The sequence below is a fragment of the Telopea speciosissima genome, chromosome 1 (assembly GCF_018873765.1).
Source record: "Telopea speciosissima isolate NSW1024214 ecotype Mountain lineage chromosome 1, Tspe_v1, whole genome shotgun sequence".
NCBI classification, from domain to species: Eukaryota; Viridiplantae; Streptophyta; class Magnoliopsida; order Proteales; family Proteaceae; genus Telopea; species Telopea speciosissima.
This window is the reverse complement of record NC_057916.1, coordinates 32,507,834-32,529,635: the sequence shown is the minus strand read 5'-3', so window position 1 is coordinate 32,529,635 and position 21,802 is coordinate 32,507,834. Positions and strand designations below refer to the sequence as shown.

Sequence of the window (21,802 nt, the reverse complement as noted above, 5' to 3'; positions counted from 1 at the left end):
ATTGATAAAAATGAATTTTATTAATGACTTTTTTTAAATAGGTCATAAATACAAATAAAAGAGCAAATTACATGCACCCCTTGGTGTTTGAAACAATAATAGAACACCCCTTGCAGTTTCACCATTTACGTGGACCTCACTAGGACGATTGTGGGGCTTACAAATAAGCCCTTTTCGTTAAGTTGAAACCATTAGGTGTAGTTAAACATTTGAAAATGGTCATATTACCCTTCAATATTTGACATTGACCATTTTACCCTTATGAGACAACCCAAATCCATCTCCTTGTCATCTTTCTCCATCTATCTTTTTCTTCTCCGACGATCTGCGAAGAAATAAATCATCTCTTGTGAAGGTTGTAGAAGACCAAACCATCTTCGACGAAGATGTTGTGAGATGATGGTCTATGACCATCCGATCTAGGGTAACAACAACTAATGGAAAGACAGGGAGTAACCGATCTGTAATTTGCCACACAAACCACTTTTGCAGTGTTCTGAATCTTCTTCGTTCAGATGGGGACTGATTTTAACTTGTCAACCAATGCCATTCCACAGAGAAGGATTTTTCTGCTTAAGCATCTAAATGCACAAGAGTAACACGACAAAAACGAACTGAAATGACAAGGAATCGAATCCAACAATGAAACCCATAAAAGAAATCCTACTCGAAGTGGAACCTATTGAGTGCTCAATAGAATCTGAAATTGAAGACAGATTATGAAAGAGAGACCTTTCAATTGAATAATCTTGTGGACAAAATTGAAATAACCATCACCCATCCATAAAAATCAAATAGTCCTAGTAAGATTAGGATATTTTAATTAATCCATAAATTTTGAAATTGAAACACAAAATCTGATAGAAGGCAAAATTAGACAGCCACACAGGGAAGACCAGGAGAGGAAGGGGGAGGGGAAGTTTACAAGGTAAAAGGTCAGGCTAGGTTGGGCTATAACCAGGCAAGCTAGGTCGGGCCTGGAATCGATTGGTCGTGACAGGCACCCAACGGGCTAGGACCCCACACTGGGACCACCCGGTTACTAAATGTGTTGGGCTTGAGCTCGACAAGTTTAGTAAATGGGCTGGGGCAGACCAAACTTTAGCTGGGTGGGCTCGGTCAGGTCTGCTTGGTAGTGTAGGCGCAACGGATGAAGATCGATCCGCGACCTCTTTCTGGTGTGGTGCACCCGAGTGTGGGAGTGGTGCGGGAATTGTTGTTGATGGTGTAGGGAGTCGCCACCTAGATCAGGGTCTAGGACCCACAAATGGTGCCCGTTCTTCAGAGAAGGGCGCTAATTAATTCCAATGACTCAATGGATGGTCTGCTCCAGATCTCTGGGTAGGTGTCAAGTTACGGGCTGGGAAGATGTTAGGCACCCAGCAACCGCCCGGCCGACGGCCGGTCTTCCTAGGCCAAACTCTATTGTATACTGTTGTGTTATGCGTATTATACACCTAATTAAAATATTTTATTTTTTGTGTTTTGATTATCTTTGTTGAAATTTATGGACCTAATTAGGCTAATTAAAATTAATGTTTTAATCCTAATTACTACCCCTAAGTTAGGTGATTATGTAGAGCCAAAATGGCCAAAATTATGAAAATGCCCCTAGAGGACCAAAATATGTACAAAGGCAAGAAATCAAATTTAAATGCTGAAATGATTAAAGCATGATTAATGGCATGCATGTGAATCATTAAAATATATACAATGCTAGAAAGTGGTAAAATTACCAAAATACCCCTATTAAGGCAAAAATACAAATATGCATGAAAATGCAAACTTATACTTAAAACATGCTTATGGAAGTTAAAACATACAAATAAAGTGATAGAAACCTTTCAAGGGCCCTAAATATGATTTGGTCGCAAAATGGCCAAAATACCCCTGAGGCAGAAGTGACTTTTTACGCATGGTTATGATTCATGGTGGGCATGTATGCATATGAAAACATTCTAAAACAACTTAAAACAGAATTTAATGCTTAGAAATGTATTTTTTCTGATTTTCTTGGATTTTCACAACAAATAAAAAAATGACATCTACATCCCTAACATGGTAAGGAACACCTATGAAAATGATCAAACATTCATGTCAGTGATTAATGAGCCCATAAAATCAATCCTGATGAAATATGTATCCCAAAATTTTTTTATGAATTTTTATATATTTATACTATTTTTAATATTTTCTGAAATGCTAAAAAGAAGGGAAAACAAAGAAAAATAAAAAATCCCCATCACAGATCCGAATTGGATCAAACCAGAGCCCACACCCACTAATCAAAACATGATATTTAATATGGTCATAATGATTTTGTCCAAATCCCCACCCACAGGTTCAGATTTTACATAATCCGAAATCCTTCACAGGGGCTAAAATATCACAAAAACCGTGATTTGGAGCTTGAGAAAATTAATGGACATCAAGCACAGTGGGGAACATCTTCCCTAAACTTTTCAGAAATTTACCACTTTTGTGTTATTTTTGAAGATTTTTTAACTGAAAGCAGCCTCTTTTAACTAAAGAAAATCAAAAGAAATACATAAAAACTAAATAAAGATATTTAAAACCTACCCTTGAAGCGTGGAAGTGTCTGGGCTCAGTCTAAATATCCTTGGATGGCCGGAATTATCGCCGGAAGGCATTGAAAGCCACTCCAAGTGTGTTTGCCCCGAATGGCAAGAGTGGTGAACAAGGGGTATTTGAGGAATTTTATATGTCTATGGAAGCATGATATGGAGATGTCTCTGAAATGGATGGACAGAGGGGAGAACGAACTTCACAATGATAATTTTCATGAATTTTCTCGGTCCCTAAACCCTCCAAATGGCCTATTATTTATAGGGAAAAAACTGTTCGAGGAAAGGTCTCAAAGACCCTTGGTGCATTAATGGCTAGGATAAGGAGTGATGGGCTGGCTTGCGTGTGGCCAGGTTTGCTGCGCAGCCTGGGCTTGCGTGTGCCTAGGCTTGCTGTGCAGCCTGGGCTTGCGTGTGCCTAGGCCTGCTGGGCAGGTGGGCATGGGTGATGGGCCTTGTGTGGCTCAACCAAGTGGGCATGGGGCCATGTGTGGCTCAGCCTAAATGGTGGGGGCTTGTCCCCTGCCGACAGTCCAGCTGGGTCGGGTCAGGCCTGGTTGATCCGGTCGGGTCAATCCGGTCTGACTCGGATAGGTCAATTTTGTTTTTATTTTTCTCTCTTTCTTAAAGATTCCATTTTAAAGGCCCACATTCAAATATTGATATCTTCCAATCCGTGTGACCGATTTTGATGCGCCACATATTGCCGTGAAGGTCTTAATAAGTACTTTCCATTCGTGTGGCAGATATGACCTGATTTTGTCTAAAAATGGCACGGATATCGAGGAAAGCACATAAATGGTGTTTCACACTGATCAAAGTCCAAATGATACCGGAATTACATGAAATTTTATGTGTAAGCACAATATGACCAAATAAAGTTATCCAAATGGTTTCAGGTCACATCGGGTGGCTTGGGTACCAAGAACCATGCCAGGGGCAAAATGGTCATTTTCATAAAAGTTATCCGATTTGGCCGAAACTTTTTGTGAAAGCTTAATATGACCAAATAAGGTCATCCAAAGTGTTTTGGGCCAAATCGGGTAGTCCAGATACCGAGAACCAGGCCAAGGGTAAGACAGTCATTTTGACAAAAGGCGTCAGATTGGAGTGAAATTTCACACGTGGGCTTAAAATGGTTAAACAAGGCTATCCTAGAGATTTGGGCTCTACTTGGGACAGTTTTGTTACAAAAAGTGGGGTAAGGGTAAATTGGTAATTTTCTACCATTTGGTCACCACGCAAGCTAGTCGAGCTTTAATCATCATCGTCGAATCACACTTCTAAGGTGCCAAAATTCAGCATCTACAGGTAGGACCAGGAATTGACACCCCTAAGGTTTTCAAAAAAAAAAAAAAAGGGGGATGCCGGGTACTCAATATGAGGCCGAATCGGCTCTTGAATGTGCACGTGCATGTAAGGTTAAATGATGACACCTATGGAAGCGGATGGAGTGTCATCACTTGATCATAATAAATAAGTGTGGTGTACTTGATCATAATAAATAAGTGTGGTGTGCACTTGTTATGTGTCTGATAGGGCTCGATCTAGTGTGTGATTGTTAAATTAGATAAGCCTAGTATTAAATAGATTAAATGACTTTTTACCTTTTTGGTATTGGTGTGTGGTTTGTGTGATTACACTTTCATTAAAAAAAATAGATTAAATGACTTAATTTAACGTGTTCCATCGGTTCTATTATAACTTAATCCGATCCTAACTCGACCGTATGTGAGTGCGAGGTGATCCAACCATTTTCTTCCACTAGAGATGCACACGAGAGAGAGAGAGAGAGAGAGAGAGAGAGAGAGGATTCAAAATTGATTGATATTGAATGATCAGAGGATTATAACTAATGAGTCACCATCAAAACAACTTATTTCTTATAAAAGAATTTCTTTTTTTTTTTATCGACACCACGCTTTGACGCTTCGGGCAGAAACTTTTTTTTTTTTTTTAAATGTTGTGGTTTGAGGACTAGAAGAAAAATCTTTATTAGCAGAGGGAAGCAGAGCTTATGAGGATGGTTATTTGGCTAATTGGCTGGCTTTACTCGTTCCTTCTGTTAGTATTTCCGGTTACCGACCGTCAGAGGCTCTTTCTTCTCTTCTTCTTTTCTCTGTTTTTTTTTTGTCTTTCTTTATTCATCCTTGTCGTGAGAGTGCCTGGCTCTGATGAAGACGAAAGGGTACTCTCTGTGTTCTAAAACCGATAACCATCGCTCGCCGTTCTGCTTGGTGATCCCAACCTTCCCGCACACCACATGGCATGAATCGCAGACGTTGGGGCAGTAGACGATCCTATATACAGGGTTACCCTCGCTTATCCTCTCGATTCTGAACCAGTTCCTCATTGTCGACTCCCCTGGGTGCCCTGGCTTCCCCTTCACCGTCACATACCTCAAACTCGAATTCTTTGACGACGACCACCACCATCCTCCGGATTGCTCCCTCCTCTCTTCCACCTGCCACACCCTATTGTCCATTCCAGAGAAGCAAATGTTCATGTCCATCGATTCCCGAATTATCATCGTTCCCTCTTCTTCTTCTGCAGAAGACGGCAATTCCAATTCTGAGTGTTCTGAGGATGCTGGAGAGAACATCACTGGGGTACCCATGTTCCTGTCGTAGGTGCTTTGCTTCACCGTTGGGGTGTGGGCCGTGTGGCTTTGACTGGTGGAGCTCTCTCTTCTGCCTACCGAGACACCCCCTCCGCCGCCTCCCCTGATAGCGGAAACAATGTAGTACGGCATCCCTGCTTGGAGCTCATTGCCGTCGGTATCTTGCACTGCGGATTGATGGTCAAGCTGGTGGTGGTGGTGATGATGAGAGAAGCCATCTATAGTCTGAACAAAGGCCAAAATCGACAACCCCACCAAGAGGAGAGCTCTGTTCCACATGATGGATGATCGATCTTATTAGATAGGTTGTCCAGGGAGAGAAAATGGTGCTGCTTAGAAAACAAACAAACTGTGTTGATGGAATGCGAGAATGTATTAACTGAGAATTGAGATGAAGAGGAAGGTTATGATCTGGCCAATTTATAGGGCGCTGAGCATAACGGGTTGGATATGTTTTCTCCCATTTGAATGGATCTTGGGGACACTTGTTGAAGTTTGCCTGATCAATGCGTTTTTGACCGAAGTGATTGGGATTTGGGAAGATTCAATTCAATGTCGGAACGAAAACCACTATGCTGTTAAACCGAGTTGTTAGATAGCCCCCTCTCAATAAAATATGGGGGCAATTACTATCACTACCCTACCCTTAAACTATATTTATTAAAACTACCCTATCTTAAGCTTCTTTTCTAATACTATCTTGTTTTTAAACTTTTACATCTCCTTCTATCCTCATGTTCTTAAATACCCAAATTTTCTTTCCTTTTCATCTATTGACCTATTAATCTATTTAACCTCCCATTCATCTTCTACTTTTTACTTTTTTTTTTGTAATTAAAATATTAAAATGAAAGCACCCACCCACTTCTTCTCTCTCCCATTTTTTATTTTATTTGTTTTTTTTTTTTTGTTAGTTTTTCAATTTTTTTATTTAATTAATTTTTTATTCAACATTTCATTCTCTTCGTTCTTCTTCGAAGTTCGAACAGATCATGATTCTAAGTATCGGTATCGTATCGGGCGATACATACTTGTTTTGCTAGTCATCAATATCGAATCGGTAGCACAGTATGGACAAGGGGTAAAATGGTCAGAAAACTCATTTTTAAAGGAGATTTAGGGGTAATTTTGCCCGATATAGTCGATCCAGGCCGATACTGTATCGGTTTTGTAGGTTACCGATACCCGTTCCAATACCGTGCGTCGACTCTCTTCAAAGCACCCCACTTCTCTCTCTTCCTATTTCTATTTAATTTACTTTTTAATATTTTTGAAGAGTGTCGATCTATTCCATGGTTTTAGTACACGGTATCGGAAAGAGAATCGGTAACATACAAAATCGATACTATACCGATACGATATCGACTTGGATTGGCTGTATCGGGCAAAATTACCCCTGAATCTCCTTAAGAAATGAGTTTTCTGACCATTTTACCCCTTGTTTGTATCATGCTATCAATACGGTATTGGAATCGGTGACAAGCAAAAGTGGTACGTATTGCCCGATATGGGGGATATGATACCAGTACTTAGAACCATGATCTGTTCAAAGAAAAACAATGAGAATGAAATGTTGAATAAAAAATTGAAGAAATAACAAAAAAAAATTGAGTAAAAAATGGGAGAGAGAAGAAGTGGGTGGGTGCTTTCATTTTTTACTATTTTAATGAAAAAAAAGAAGTAAAAAGCAGAAGATGAATTGTAGGTTAAATAGATTAGCAGGTTATTAGGTGAAAATGAAGGACAATCTGAGTATTTAAAAACATAAGGGTAGAAGGAGATTTAAAAGTTTAAAAGCAGGATAGTATTAGAAAAGAAGTTTCCGACAGGATAGTTTTAGTAAATATAGGCTAAGTATAAGATAGTAATAGTAATTGACTCTAAAATTGCCCATTACCCAAAAAAAAAAAAGTTGATAGATAATGATACAGGGTCGCTCGGGCAAATAACGTTTCCCTTGTGGAAGATAAATTGCATAATCCTACATTCCCATTCCTAACCCCGCAGCTCACCTACCCCAAAAAAACAAAAAAAAAATTCTCATTGCGTAAATACCTTTCTAGATTTAAGTATTTTTTAAAACCATCCATAGGGTGGGAAAAAATTTTGTGTGAACCATGAATGTTCCTAGTTCCTACTACAATGTTAGTAGCCAAGAAAATGAAATAATTCACTTTTCCTTGGGGTTCATAAATACCCTTCTAGGTTTTTGTATCTTCTAAAATACCTTTTAAGATTCTTTTTTCCTTACTGTCAGCACCTTAATTGTAGCCCTATTTGTAGTAGGAACATATCAGTAGTCTTCATCAGATTCTTGACGACACTCAGGGTGCGTTACTCTGATAAACATATCCATGTTCCTGACATCAGCAGTAACAATAACTTCTTTGATCTTTGGAAAATCTAGGTTTCTTACCATTATCGCAATCCAACGCTATATAATTGGTCATTTCATCCTTTGGGCTGGGTTGTAATCAATTGTGGTGGCTCCATTTGAGACAACCTCGGTGGAATGGTGCCATTAGGCGTGATTCTTCTGCGCGTGCAATTTTCGCTTTGACAGGTGCTACTTTGGATGATAATATTGTGTGCGTCAAGCTCCTGGCAATCAAGAAAGGTCTTCTGGAGGCAAGATCACTGAACCTCTCTTAGGTGCAAATGAGATCAAATTCCTTGGTGTTGGTTCAAATGATATTTGGGCGTTTTCAAATTCCATGGCATTCTATTGGATTGAAGGACAATATTCTTGAGTTGAGGGATTGCTTTCGGAGTTATATCTTCATGTATCATGTGAGAGACTAATAGTTGTGCAGATTTCTTGGTCGAATTCTTACAGTCTAGCTAAGAGATCCACTTGTGTATAGACAGTCTCCCAATGACTCTTTCCAATCTTATAAGGAACGGTGCAAATGGGAAGAGGTTTTTTAGAATGTAAATTCATTTTTTCATTCTCTTATTAATATAATTCTCTCCTATTCTCCACACAAAAAAAAAAAATCCTGGTATAAATAGGGGTCTCCCCCACCCCCATTTTGAAAGAGTAGCCCTCAACCTTAGGACCCTGTCTGTGACTCGAATCGCCCAAAATCTCATTTTTTATCATTCTTGGTCACATTTGAGCCCTTTTTCAAGTCGTTACTCTATCTGAAGTCTTAGTAGCGAAAGTCCCATTTTTAGCCATTACCCTATCCGAAGTTTGAGTAGCGAAAGTTCTATTATCAATCGTTACTCTACTCGAAGTCTGAGTAAAGAAATCCATTTCACATAATCATTATTCTCTTCGATAAGAGGAAGGTGAGTCGATCGCCCATCTCCACTTAAGTTGGGGGATAACTCATATTTTGTGTTTTTCACATTTCAGGTATATTTTATCATTTTCTTACTTTTTTCTATTTTTGACAAAATGTAGATCATTAGAGCATTAGTGAAATAATAAGTTTTATCCATAAAACAATACATTTTGGTTTCCTTCAAAGCATGTTAAGTTTACTTTTTTTTTTTTTTATCGTTTATTAAAATAGTTTATTTTAGGGCAAATTACTTGTACACCCCTTGTACTATGAGTCGTTATCGTTTACGGTTCCCTGACCGGTGTGTTCCCTAGTTCCTATCACAAGAGGGGGGTGGGACCCACCCAGAGCTCCTAACCCAACAGTCTGCCCAGGTGGGGTCCACCCTCCTCTTGTGAGAGGAACTAGGGAGCCGCACCGGTCAGGGAACCATACACGAAAAAAATTCTTGTACTATGGCTTGATTGTTTGACACCCCCAACGTTTGAAACTATTACTTGAAGTTTTCTTGTATTTTAAGATTTCTTACAACTAACCCCCTTCAGTTAGCCAGTCACTGTTTAGTGATGACGTCATGGGTTAGAAAAATCTTAAATGCCCAAACTACCCTTTAAGGATAGTGAATTGACCCTTTTACCCTTTGGCCATAATAGAAGGGAACATGCCTTCTCTTTCATCGTTGAACAAATCTCCACTCCTTTGCTGTTGCTGCTATTGTGGTGATTTGTTGACACCGGAGAAAAACGAAGCAAACAGCCCAAGAACAAAGGGGGAGGAATGCTCAAATGCCCAGGGCACCCAAATCTACATAACCGAATCAAATAAGCAAGCAAAAAATAGATCTAATGAGAAGGATTCCATCGGTATTGATAGCCTCTGATGACCAAAGCTAGCTACATGCTCCTCCTGTGAGGAGAGATTAGTCTGCACTAGAGAAGCTCTGCAAAGAAATATAAATTGGATTGCAACTGGTGCTCCATATTCAAGTTTTGAAGAGCCTACCAGTTGTTCTAAAACATTAAAACTGAACAACATCCATTGGCAAGTCAAATAACTAATGGGACCATTGCATCTCCACAAGGTAAGTTTTGTTGTTAGTATATATCTTTTGCAATGGGGGAGGAATGCTCAAATTCCAGAACGAAGCAAACAACCCAAGAACATCCTCCCTCTAGCACCTGTAACCCTCCCATACCTTCCCCCCCCCCCCCTACTTCCCACAAGCACCTGCAACCCTTCCTTATCATAAGTGACGCAAACATCAATGGTTAAAATGAGTCCAACTAGGGACTTTCCTCGGGCAGCAATGGATGCCAATATCATAAAATGGAGCAAGATGTTCACTGGCATACAGAAAACACCGGTGAGTTCACCGGTATCGGACGACGATGTGGCTGACCACCAAAATGGCCAGCAAAAGTGAAACGCAGAGGGCTGGGTTATATGTTGTTTTCTACTCCATTGTCCACCCATTGTATCTTATTGTAATAAGCCCATTATATTCAAAATTGACTTGATCAAGATGAAATGGGTCGAAATGAACAACTTGAATGGTCTTTCTCAGTTTTGGATTTTTTCTTTAGCCCTATGTGGCTGCACCGTTTAGAACCCGATTAAGGCCCGTTTAGAGTTAAACATACCAACAACCCGGATATGACCTGCTTATGGTCCAATTATATCAGCCCGAAGCCCGATCAAACCCGACCTAATAACTTAAATGGGCGATCACAATATACACTTTTAGCACCGTGAGGCCCAGTTAGGCCTGACCGATCCGACTGATTGACACCCCTACCGCACGAGCAACGTGACCAGGTGACGATTAGACATTAGAATAGGTTACATATCATTGAAAATGCTATTGGAAACATCGAATATTAGATTTTCTCTATGATTGAATTGCACGTAGAGAGAGAGCGATAACCAAAAAAAAAGTAGAGAGGGATCAAAATTGATTGATATTGGACAGAATAATCAAAACGACTAACTAATGCTGCTTCGGACAGAACCTTTATTTTATTTTTGTTTGGTAAGGATTGTGTGTTTGGAGAATTAGAAGAACCTTTATTAGCAGAGGAAGGAGGAGGTTATCTGCTCAGCCAGCGTCATAGCTAGACTCTTTCTACACTTATTCCATTCAACCCTGCTTTCTTTCTTTCTTTCTCTAGTCATCCTTCTTGTTGTTGTCGTGGGACTGCCTAGCTCTCACGAAGACAAAAGGGAACTCTCTGTGCTCTGAAACCGATAGCCATCGTTCGCCGTTCTCCTTGGTGATCCCAACCCTCCCGCACACCACATGGCAAGACTCGCACACGTTGGGACAGTAGACGATCCTATATCCAGGGCTACCCTCGCTTATCCTCTCGATTCTGAACCAGTTCCTCACTGTCGACTCCCCTGGGTGCCCTGGCTTCCCCTTCACTGTCACATACCTCAAACTCGAATTCTTCGACGACGACCACCGCCACCCTGGGGATTGCTCCCTCCTTTCTTCCACCTGCCACGCTCTATTGTCCATTCCAGAGAAGCAAATGTTCATGTCCATTGATTCTCGAATTATCATCGTTTCCTCTTCTTCTGCAGACGGCAATTCCAATTCTGGGTGTTCTGAGGATGCTGGAGAGAACATCACTGGGGTACCCATGTTCCTGTCGTAGGAGCTCTGTTTCACTGTTGGGGTGTGGGCCGTGTGACTTTGACTGGTGGAGCTCTCTCTCCTTCCTGGCGAAACACCTCCGCCGCCGCCTCCCCTGATAGCAGAGACAATGTAGTACGACATCCCTGCTTGGAGCTCATTGCCGTCGGTATCATGCACTGCGGATTGATGGTAGAGCCGGTGGTGGTGGTGTTGGTGATGAGAGAAGCCATCTATGACCTGAGCGAAGGCCAAAATCGACAACCCCAAAAGGAGGAGAGCTCCGTTCCACATGGTGATCGATCTTAGATTGTTGTCCAGGGAGGGAAGGGAAAATGGTACTTCTTTCAAATTAAGCAAACTGCGTTAATGGAATGCTTGAGAATTACTGAATTTGAGAAGTGAGGTCATGGAAGGGACGGTTACGGTTTGGCCAATTTATAGGGTGATAAGCGTAACAAGGTTGTATATAATTTCTCCCATTTCAATGGATCTGGGGGACACTTGTTGAAGATTGCCTGATCAATGCGGGTTTGAGCGAAGCGATTGGGATTTGGGAAGATTCAATTCAATGTCCGAACGAAAATCACTATGCTGTTATTAATAGGGAAAAGAAGGGAAATTACACGATAAGTGGGTTTTATTCACGTTAGAATAAAATAAAAGAAAATTTTCAAAATTGTCCCAACATAAGTTAACTGTTTTAAAATAAAACTGTGAAATCCGATGAGAATGCACCTCAAATTTATTTTACATTCATTAGTTTTAATTTTGAAAAGATTTACTTAATCCCCAAAATTAGTTATTGGTCATGCCACCTAAGCAAAAATAAATGGAAACTTCCAACATTACCCCAGCGTCACCTTATTACCCCCACTCTTCCACTTTTATTGATTCCTGATCTCTGCAAACTCAACGGCTCCTGTGCAATCTCTCTCACTGAACTCACCAACGTTCCCACAAAATTAACAGAGGAGCTTCTCAGTAGTTCTTCGTCGCCATTGTTACCCAGTAAAATGTATAGGGTGTAACGTATATACCAAAGATAACATCTTAGATTGATAAACTATATTGATTCTTGAATCTAAATACTAGTATAAATCATGACAATAAGAACACCAACCCTTCACTTTTACTAGATTGAACAATGTAGAATTATCCTTTTTTTTATTTGTTGTTACTTACCTCATCATCTTCAAGTTCATTTTTTATTTTTTTTTGGATTTCTGATTTCATTTCCTGTTTTTATTCTCTTTTATGGTTTAGATAGAATTGACGTTGAGTAATAAGTAACTTTGGTGAGCCTTTTCAGTGTAAATCCCCTGTTTTGCGATCTTCTCCTAAATCTATATGTAACAACAGGTTTAGGGTTTTTCATTTTTTTCTTTTAAAATTTACAAATTGGACCTGAAAAGATGTTGCCTCTAGTTTAATATTAGGGATATATAAAGAACACCACCCTGTCGCGCAACGCACATTCCCTCATACACACAAACACAAAGGCATCTGTAATGATCGTCGCACCCCCTGGAAAGATGGAAATGTCCAAGGGTGCGACAGTAATTTCACGCACCCTCTGTGTTTGAGCATAGAGAGTGTGAGCTGCGCAACCAGATGGCTTTATTATTATTATTATTATTTTAGATAGAAAACTCTGTTTTTAAGGAGTGGATAGATCAACACTCCTGCTTCACATTTGACCAATACAATGGAAACCTTCCCCCCTTTAGTTGGAGCTCAGATCAGTTCCCTACATGGGGACCAGCGGGGACAGATTTGAACCTTCCATGGGCCATGGGTCCCACACCCCCATGAAGGGTGGTGATCTGTCCCCATCCATCCCCATGTCGGGGGATCCAGATCCTCTACTGTCGAGCTGCCTGGCAAGACCGTGCTGCTAAGACACGGTGGGCCGCACAATGACCGCCTTACCCCCAACTCGAGCAAGGCACTCGGGCAGGGGTAAGGCAGTCATTCCGAGCCTCACCGTGTCTTGGCAGCACGGTTCTGCTGGGCAGCTCGGTAGTAGAGGATCCAAATTGCATGTGGGGACCTGATACAGACTCAATTGGAGTTGTAGGTTTCTATTGGATTTTCTTAGCCTTCACCTTTTAATGAATAAATAAAAACTGAGTGGATAGTTATTGTGACCAGTGTCATTAGAGCAAATAACTAACATAAAGAGTTTTTTGTCTGTTAGTGTAAACCTTGCGAGCATGGGCCAATGGGAGCATGCACATAAGTATCAACAAGGACAATCCGGGCTGATTGCCTGCATCAACATCACCATCTTCTTAGTCCTTTGTGGTGACCGAACCTCATGGCCTTCATCTCCTCCTCCTCCTCCTCCGATAATGGAAGCTCTGACGTAACCTATCTCCTTTCCCTGTTAGCTATCAATGGCGATCGAGAGCCCTACCACCTTCCTCTCTTCCACTTCTCCTCTGACAAAATCCCTAGGTACGAGGAACTATCATATTCTCTGAAATCTTCGTTCTTCTCTGTTCCTCAACCTTAGCCACATCCCTATGCTCTCACCACATCATCTTTTTCTTCTTTCATTTCATCCGGCTGTCAACATCGCCACGAAGCCACATAGGATTGCGAAGGTCTCACAACCGCCATCCCTGGTGAAGTCATGACCAAAGCCTTTTTTTTTTTTGTAAACAAGTCATGACCAAAGCCTCGATGGCATGAACACAACTCCCAAAGTCATGATTGTAACCTCTTCCTTCTATTGACTTATCGACTTTTGGCTTGAGGATTTTGTGAGGATTGTCTCGAGTTCTTAAAATGGAAGCTGAAGCAACAACCCCCCATGTCTCTACTAAAATAGATTAAAATATTCTTTATGGATTATTTTGGTCATTACCTTAGCAATTATCATTTTAGATTGGGTAAAATACAAGTACCCCCTAAAATGCACCCAATATTCCTCATGCCCCCTTAAGATTTTGACAAGTCCACACGTACCCCCTCAAAATTCTACGTACCAACCCTATTTTTCAACCTAAAGTCATTTAAGTCTAATCCATTAATTTCAGATGTCAGACGTTAAATTTTTTTTTATTGGCCAAACTACCCTTTCTTCTAACCAATCCTGTAATTTGAAAAGACCTTTTTGCCCAACCCTCATCTTCCCCAATTGATTTAAGGGAAAATTTCCTAGATCTGCTAGATAAAAAAATTAATTACAAGATAAGTAGATCTAAAATTTATTTTACATCCATTAGTTTCCATTTTGAAAAGATTTACTTAATCCCCAAAGTTAGTTATTGTTTATGAAAATCAAAATTGTACTTCCTAAACTACACCAACATCATTTCATCTTCTCTCCATGTATTTTTTGATATATTTTTATTCAATAATTTTATTTTTAATCATATTATGTGGGACCCATCACCTCCTCTCATCTTCCTCCTCAGAAGCCACATCATCTCTCGCCTGTAATCCTCTCACATTGCCCTACAACTCCCCCAGTCCCCCTCCCTCTCACTTCCCTTGCAACCCCATCCCATCACGCTCTCATCAACTCCATCCCCATCCTCGGCTTCTTTGCCCTCCCCCACCCTACCCCCTGTGTTCAATCCCTTTCCCCTCCATCCGAGTCCCCACCTCAACCACTCTTCTCTACCCTCCCCCGCTACTTGTCATCCCAACAATTGCCACAACCTCCTCATAATTTAGTTTATCTTTCTCATCTCGTTCTGGTCTATTGTACGCTCATATAACATAGAGAAGTGATAGAAACACCAAATTCTCTTTGACCTCCTCCTTCCTCTCTCTCTTTTCGATTTTCGTGTTCTTTTGGTTGATGAAAATCATTTTTTGAACAAATTTCATCTTCGTTAACACTGGCGGATCACTTCCAGTAATGGGTCTCAGATGATATATAAATTTCTAAGCTCTTTCAATTTTGATACATTTAGTTGTTGTTCTTTTTCTCTTCGTCGCACCGGTTAAGTAGATAGTCGCTTGTGTCTCACAGGTTTGTCTCATCAATGAAGATCCAATGAATGGCAATTCGATTCCTGTTGGTCGTCAGAGTCAAGATGGAATCCACAATGTTGAAATTGGTGTGGGTTTCAAAGTTTCCGTTTTCTATTGTTTCACTGTTCTGATTCAATAAGTTGTGGTTTTAGGGTTTGATGGCACCAACTAATTAGAGATAGAGCAAATGGGAAGAACAGGGATTGGTCCCTTCTTTACTTTCCTGCAGCTCAAGCTTTAGCTTGGTTCGTATTGAGCTTTTCAGCTTTTTATTCTGTGTAAATTCAAGGCTCTGGACTAATTCCCTTTCTTGCTGGGGATATGGTGATTTGCGTCCTTTTCATCAGTTGTTTGGAGGAAGAGGAGGAGGTGGTGGGTCCCATATAATGTAATAAAAAAAATAAAAAGATGAGAGAAGAAGAAGTAATGTTGGGGTATTTTAGGAAATGCAGTTTTGTTTTGAAGGAGCAATAACTGACTTTGGGGATTATGCAAATCTTTTTTAAATGGAAACTAATGGATGTAAAATAAATTTTAAACCTACTTATCTTTAATGGATCTTCTTTTACACTGCTCGAGATGGGGCTAAGGCTTGAAGGAGAGGGTTCGGTGGTGATGATTGTTGGGAGTTAAAGTGGGAAAGCAAGATCAGAGAGACGGTGGGTGAGGTCTCACTTACCTTGCTTGTCGTCAAAAACTTTACCCCACGAATCATGATAAGACGAGTTTCTCAGATTAAGATTTTGGCTAGTAGAAGGGAAGAGGTGACATCTGGTGAGGGTGTTCTCATCTAGTGGATGGAAAATGGAAGACATAGAAGAAGAGAAAGAGAGGGTTCAGTGGTGATGATTGTTGGGAGATAAAGTAGGAAAGCAAACAAAATTAGAGAGATGGTGGGTGCGGTTCTTGTTAGTGGAAGGAAAGAGAAGAATATAAGAAGGGGATATGGATTAAAGGGTTTGTTGGAAAGAGATGAAGTGGGTCGGTCTAGAGGCAAAAGGAAAATAATCGGTTTGGATGATTTCAGTTATGAAATGGAGATGGTGAATGACCGATTAAGTTTCAGAGGGTGGATGGAGAAGTGAGATTGGAAGAAGATTTGGTTGGAATTTCAATTAGGTTTAGGTAATTGAATTTCAGGGTCGTAGTTTGACCTGAAGAGCAGGGCATCTAGACGGGTGAAAGCAGAGGGAATAGCATTGAGGATGCAAAAGAGGAAGGATTCAGCATCTGCAAGTTTTGCTCGATCCCCATTGAATTCAAGAATTTTGGTTTCACTTAGCCGATTATGATGACTTATCTATCATGATAATTGTGGCAAAGGATTTAAGACTATTCATGATTCATGTGTCATGGGCTTAGCTTGTCAACCCTGAATCTCAATCTGTTTTTGTTAATCATCATATATTGCTCTGGAAGCTATGGCGAAAGCTGGGAAACCATCCCCTTCTAAATTCTAATCCAGTGGTGCTACCCTCCCTCAGCGTCGACATCATTACCGGCAATGAAAAACCCACCACCTCCTCCTCCACCGCCAACTCCGATGAAAAAAGGTATACAATCACCACTCAAGCATTTCCCCTGGGATAAGGAGAATTCTGATAAGGGTTTGAAAGAAGCCATTATTAGAGAGAAACCGTAATCGATTTATCATGCCTTCTTCTTCTTCTTCTCCATTTTAAGTGGTAGCCATTAGAGAGCAAAACCCGAGCCCTGCCCTCTTCTTCTTCTTCTCCGTTCTTAATCGATTGCAGCCTAAGGGCATTTAGGTATATGGGTTTTGAAAGAAGTTTCAGAAATGGAAGATGGATTTTGGGGAAACAATTTGGGGAAGATAAGATTTGAGGAAGATGAGGGCATTTTAGTAATTATGCCCTAGAAAGGGTATAACTATACATTACATTCTTTAATTTCAGATCGGTTAGCATTTAACGCCTAAAAATTAACGGATTGGACTTAAATGGCTTTAAGTTGAAAAGTAGGGGTGGTACAAAGAATTTTAAAGGTGTGCGTGTAGACTTGTCATAACCTTAAGGGGCACGAGGAATATTGGATGCATTTTAGGAGGTACGTGTATTTTACCTTTTATATTTCCACTATCAATGGGAGTTGGAACTTGGAAGCTCACATAATTCTACTCTTTCCTCATGGCTTACTTTTTCTTGATGTGGCAGCTCTGATGCACAAGTAGTGCACTAGTGCCTACATTCTTTTATTTACCATCCGAATTTCATGCTAAAGTGTCAATAGTCACCATGATAGTTGTCATGGTGAGAATGCACATTATACAGCTTCATCCGATCCATGTTACTTATTCCCATATTGGATACTTTTATGTATTTTTCTGATAGCATATATTCTACCCATTAAAATTATTATATTAAATATTGAAGTAAGGGAAAAGGAGAGATTTAAGAGATCGAGCCAAAATATGTGTTCTGGAGAGCGTGAGAGCAGCGCCTAGGGTTTCCCAGGAGGGTGCCCCTAGGGTTTTTCATGAAGAAGACGAAGATCAGCCGAAAACCTTGGATCCTGATGCGAGAGAATTGTAGGATCTCAATGGGGGGAACGTGGAGGGTGATCGCCATCGTGAGGAGGAGTCTGGCCCGAAGCAGGTTCCCCAGTGAAAGTCCTTTGCAGCAGCAGTAGGTGCGCGACTCCCTGTTCCTAATGTGGAGAGCCTCCCTCAGCCTGTGAGGGACGGTAAAATGACACGCATCAAGATCCCCCAGTTGGCATATGAGGAGCAGACTCTCAGACTCAAATTTTCGCTGATTGGCAGCAAACTTCAGGTATTTGTCGATGAATGATGTTAAGAGTTTTGTAAAAGACTCATGGGCCCTCTCGGGGACGGTGGAGTTAAAAACCCTAGGTAAAGGGTTTATTTTATTCAAATTTGATTTGGATTCTGATATGCTGATGATTTGGAGACGAGGGCCTTGCCGTATTGGAGGGCAACTGCTTAGGTTTCAGCGCTGGAGTCCGGATTTCAACGTTGATATGCAACAGATGTCTCATCGATTAATCTGGATCCGCTTTCCAGGTCTACCGCAGGAGTATTGGTACAATGATATACTTTTTTCCATAGCTAATGCGGTGGGACGGCCGGTAGCCATTGATCGAAAGACCAAAGCCTTGTTCTATGGTCATTTTTCTAGGGTTTGTGTGGATGTGGATGAAACACAGCTTAGGGTTTCATAAGTTTTGGTGGAACGGGAGCAGCCTGGGAGTGCTGAGTTGTTTTTGTTTAACCAATCGGTGGTGTTTGAGGATCCACCTTCACGTTGTGGGGATTGCAAGAAGTATGGGCATCGGTCGGAGAATTGCCCTACTCGCCATCAGGTGACTCGAGTGGAGGCTGCTATCCCTGGAGCGGAGTATGTTGATGCCAGAGTAGGGAGGAGGAGTAGGAGAGCTTCGTCAGGGGCCTCGGTACGAGGGACGACAGTGCAGGGAGTTATTGCTTCACAGCAGCATGAAGTGCAAATTTGCCCTGCCACCGAGACCTTTGTGGTACATCAGATTGAGGACTTTGATGGGCGGCATAAGGAGGGTTTTGGTGCCTCAAACATAGGGGTTGCGTGCCATGGAGGGACTGGTTCTCCGATTCAGGAGGTGTTGCGCAATTCCACTTGTACGGCTATGGTAGTGCATCAGGGGATGGGTGGGGTAGTGTAGCCTGAGATGAGAAGTGAGTCGATAGAGGGGCAGCAAGGCTCGGTCGATGTGAGCATGGGGGACGGGCCTATTGTGCAACCAGAGATTTCAAGCGTGGGAGGGACTATTGAGGTGGTTTTTCTTTGCCAAGGCACTAGCGACTCACAGGGGTCTTCCCCTGCACAGGGAAGGGTGCTGTGTGACCAGGAGTTTTTTCCTAGCGGGGGGGACCAGGTTGTTCTTTATGACCCGTTAATCCCCATTAGGGCTTTTAATGAGGTCAGACAAGTGGATGCAGTGCTCGCGGGTTCTTTCACGCCAGTGTTGAATAAGAGAGCGGGTAAGCAGCCGAAGAAGGTGCAGAATCTGCCACACAGAGCCGCACGAGATGCCGCTAAACCCTCTGGTTTTTAATGAAGGTTGTGTACTAGAATTTGCGTGAAATTCTTAACAGCAACACTGAGGCTGCCTTAAGAATTCTGGTGAAGATTCATGCACCTAACGTGATTTGTGTGGGTGAGCCAATGTCCAGAGAAATTTCCAATATTATTTTTTAAGCACTTGGGTTTCTGTGTTGAGTGCATTCATAATGAAAGAGAGGGAAAGCACCCAAATTTGTGGATCATCTGGAGGAACAGTGTTTCTAAGCCAGTGATTGTTAGCTCATCGGATCAACAACTTACTGTGTTGCGTGATGGAAGGGGGGAGAGGTTTTTCCTAACCTCGATCCATGCTAGTGGTTTCCGTGCTTGAAGGAGAGAGTTATGGGTAGACCTATTAAGCCAATCAATATCAGCGCTGCCTTGGCTGGTTTTAGGGGATTTCAATGCCACACTATTGGCGTCATAGAGGCAGGGACCTGGTGCTATCAATAATGGATCTGCTCAGGAGTTTACGGTGTTTCTAGATGCCACCTCGCTATTCCAACTGCCGACTAAAGGGAAGAAGTTCACTTGGAGTAATAATAGAAGGAGAGGGAACACTGCTGCAGTGCTCAATAGAAGTCTGTGTAATTCGGCATGGCTCGATGCTTATGGTGATGCTTACCAGCGTGTGCTTTCGAGATCAGTCTCAGATCATTCGCCAATTCTGGTGGCAGCGGATGTAGTGCCAAAATCGAAGAATTGTCCTTTCAGGCTGCAACGGTTTTGGTTGGATCATGATGATTTTATGGTTGTTGTAGAGCACTCTTGGGCTGACCATGTTGCAGGGACTCCTTTCTATGTGGTTACTCAGAAGCTAAAAAGGTTAAAGGTTACATTGAGGGAGTGGTCCAGATCAGAGTTCCCAAACATGAATGTGGAAGTTGAGCGTGCTAGAAATGCTTTGGAGGATGCACATGAGACCATTGAAATTGTGGGAAGCTCGGAGTTCTTGGTGCAGTGTGAATAGCATGCTAGGCAGGATTATGTGAGGGCTATTTCCTTGCAGGAGAAATTGTGGGCAGAGAAGTTGAGAATCAAGTACCTCACCTGTGGGGATCGCAACACTAAATTTTTCCACCTTGCTGCAAGGATAAGGTGATCAAAGTGTCTTATTAGGGTGTTGAAGAAGGCAGATGGTTCTCACCTCAGTGATATTAACCAGATTAGCAGTTATGTGTCTGATTACTATAAGGCATTCCATAAAAGTACCCCCTCTATGGCCCGCCCGGAGTTACTTTCGTGCATTCCTCAAGTGCTTACAGCGGAAGACAATGGGTTCCTTACTGCAGTCCCAATTAAAGAAGAGATTAAAGCAGCAATGTTTGATCTAGATCCAAACAGTGCCCCTGGACCCGATGGTTTTCCAGGCACATTTTATAGAAGGTGTTGGAAGATCATTGAGAAGGATGTGTGCAGGGCAGTTATAAACTTTTTTTGTGAGGGCATCATTACTAAGGGTGTTAATAACAATTTCATCACCCTAGTGCCTAAAGTGGAGGAGGCTATCACCTTGGACAAGTTTTAGCCGATTTGTGTAGGGAATTTCTTGTATAAATTGCTACCAAATATCCTGGCCATCCGATTGTCGGGGCTCCTGCCTAAACTGATTTCTGAAGAGCAAGGTGCATTTCAAAAGGGGAAGAACATTTTTTCTATTATTTGTGCGGCCTCTGAGCTTACAAACTCCCTGCATGGGAAATCTTTTGGAGGAGGAATGGGTTTGAAGCAGGATATTCAGAAAGCATATGACACTATGGAATGGGACTTCATGTTTGATGCTATGAGGAAGTTCGGGTTTAGTGACACTTAGGTTAATCTAATTCATCAGCTCTTAGCTTCAGCAAAGCTCTCAATTTTAATTAATGGAGGTCCAGTGGGTTTTTTTGGAGTTGAGAGGGAGCTTCGACAAGGGGACCCTTTGGCCCCTCTGTTGTTTATTGTCGTTGAGGAAGTTTTATGCAGGGGTTTGGCACACCTAAGAGCGAATGGAAAGATTGCCCCACTTACAGGGCCAAGGGGGGTCCAGGGCCCCACCCATTTATTGTTCGCTGACAATGTTTTCCTATTTATTAAAGCAGGTGTTCGCCCTGTGCTATGGCTGAAAGCATTCCTGGGGGGATTATCAAAGTTACTCGGGCCAAAGTATTAATTTGCAGAAGAGTAAACTGTTCTTATGTAATGTAAGCGCTGCTAGGAAGGCCAGGATCAAGGACATCATTGGATTCTCGGACAACAAATTCCCCACCAAATACTTGGGGATTGATAACTTTAAAGGAAGGGTTAGGAAGGAAGCTCTGTTGTCAATGATGGACAGGTTCAAGTTAAGGCTTGCAGGATGGAAAGGAAAGTTAATTTCAATGGCAGGGAGAATTCAATTGGTAAGGTCTGTCATCTCAAGCATGCCAATTCATACTTTCTCTATTTATTGGTGGCCTATGTCTTTATTAACTATGATGGAGAGGTGGGTACGTAATTTTATTTGGAGTAGGGACCCGGAATCGTCCAAGGGAATTACTGTGAGATGAGAGATGGTATGCAAGCCTCGTGATGAAGGGGGTTTGGGCATTAGGAAGTTAAGGGATGTGAACAAGGCGCTCCTC

At 41.6% G+C, this 21,802-nt stretch overlaps 2 protein-coding genes across 2 annotated transcripts; both read right to left on the bottom strand.

Moving 5' to 3' along the window:
- Positions 1-4,725: 4,725 nt before the first annotated feature.
- Positions 4,726-5,484, bottom strand: LOC122647942 (21 kDa seed protein-like). The gene has a single exon (XM_043841256.1). It carries the CDS (start codon positions 5,482-5,484, stop codon positions 4,726-4,728), a length of 759 nt encoding a protein of 252 aa, XP_043697191.1.
- Positions 5,485-10,659: 5,175 nt separating this feature from the next.
- LOC122647844 (21 kDa seed protein-like) lies at positions 10,660-11,274 on the bottom strand. Its single transcript, XM_043841173.1, has one exon. The coding sequence runs from the start codon at positions 11,272-11,274 to the stop codon at positions 10,660-10,662; it is 615 nt and encodes a 204-aa protein (XP_043697108.1).
- Positions 11,275-21,802: the final 10,528 nt, after the last annotated feature.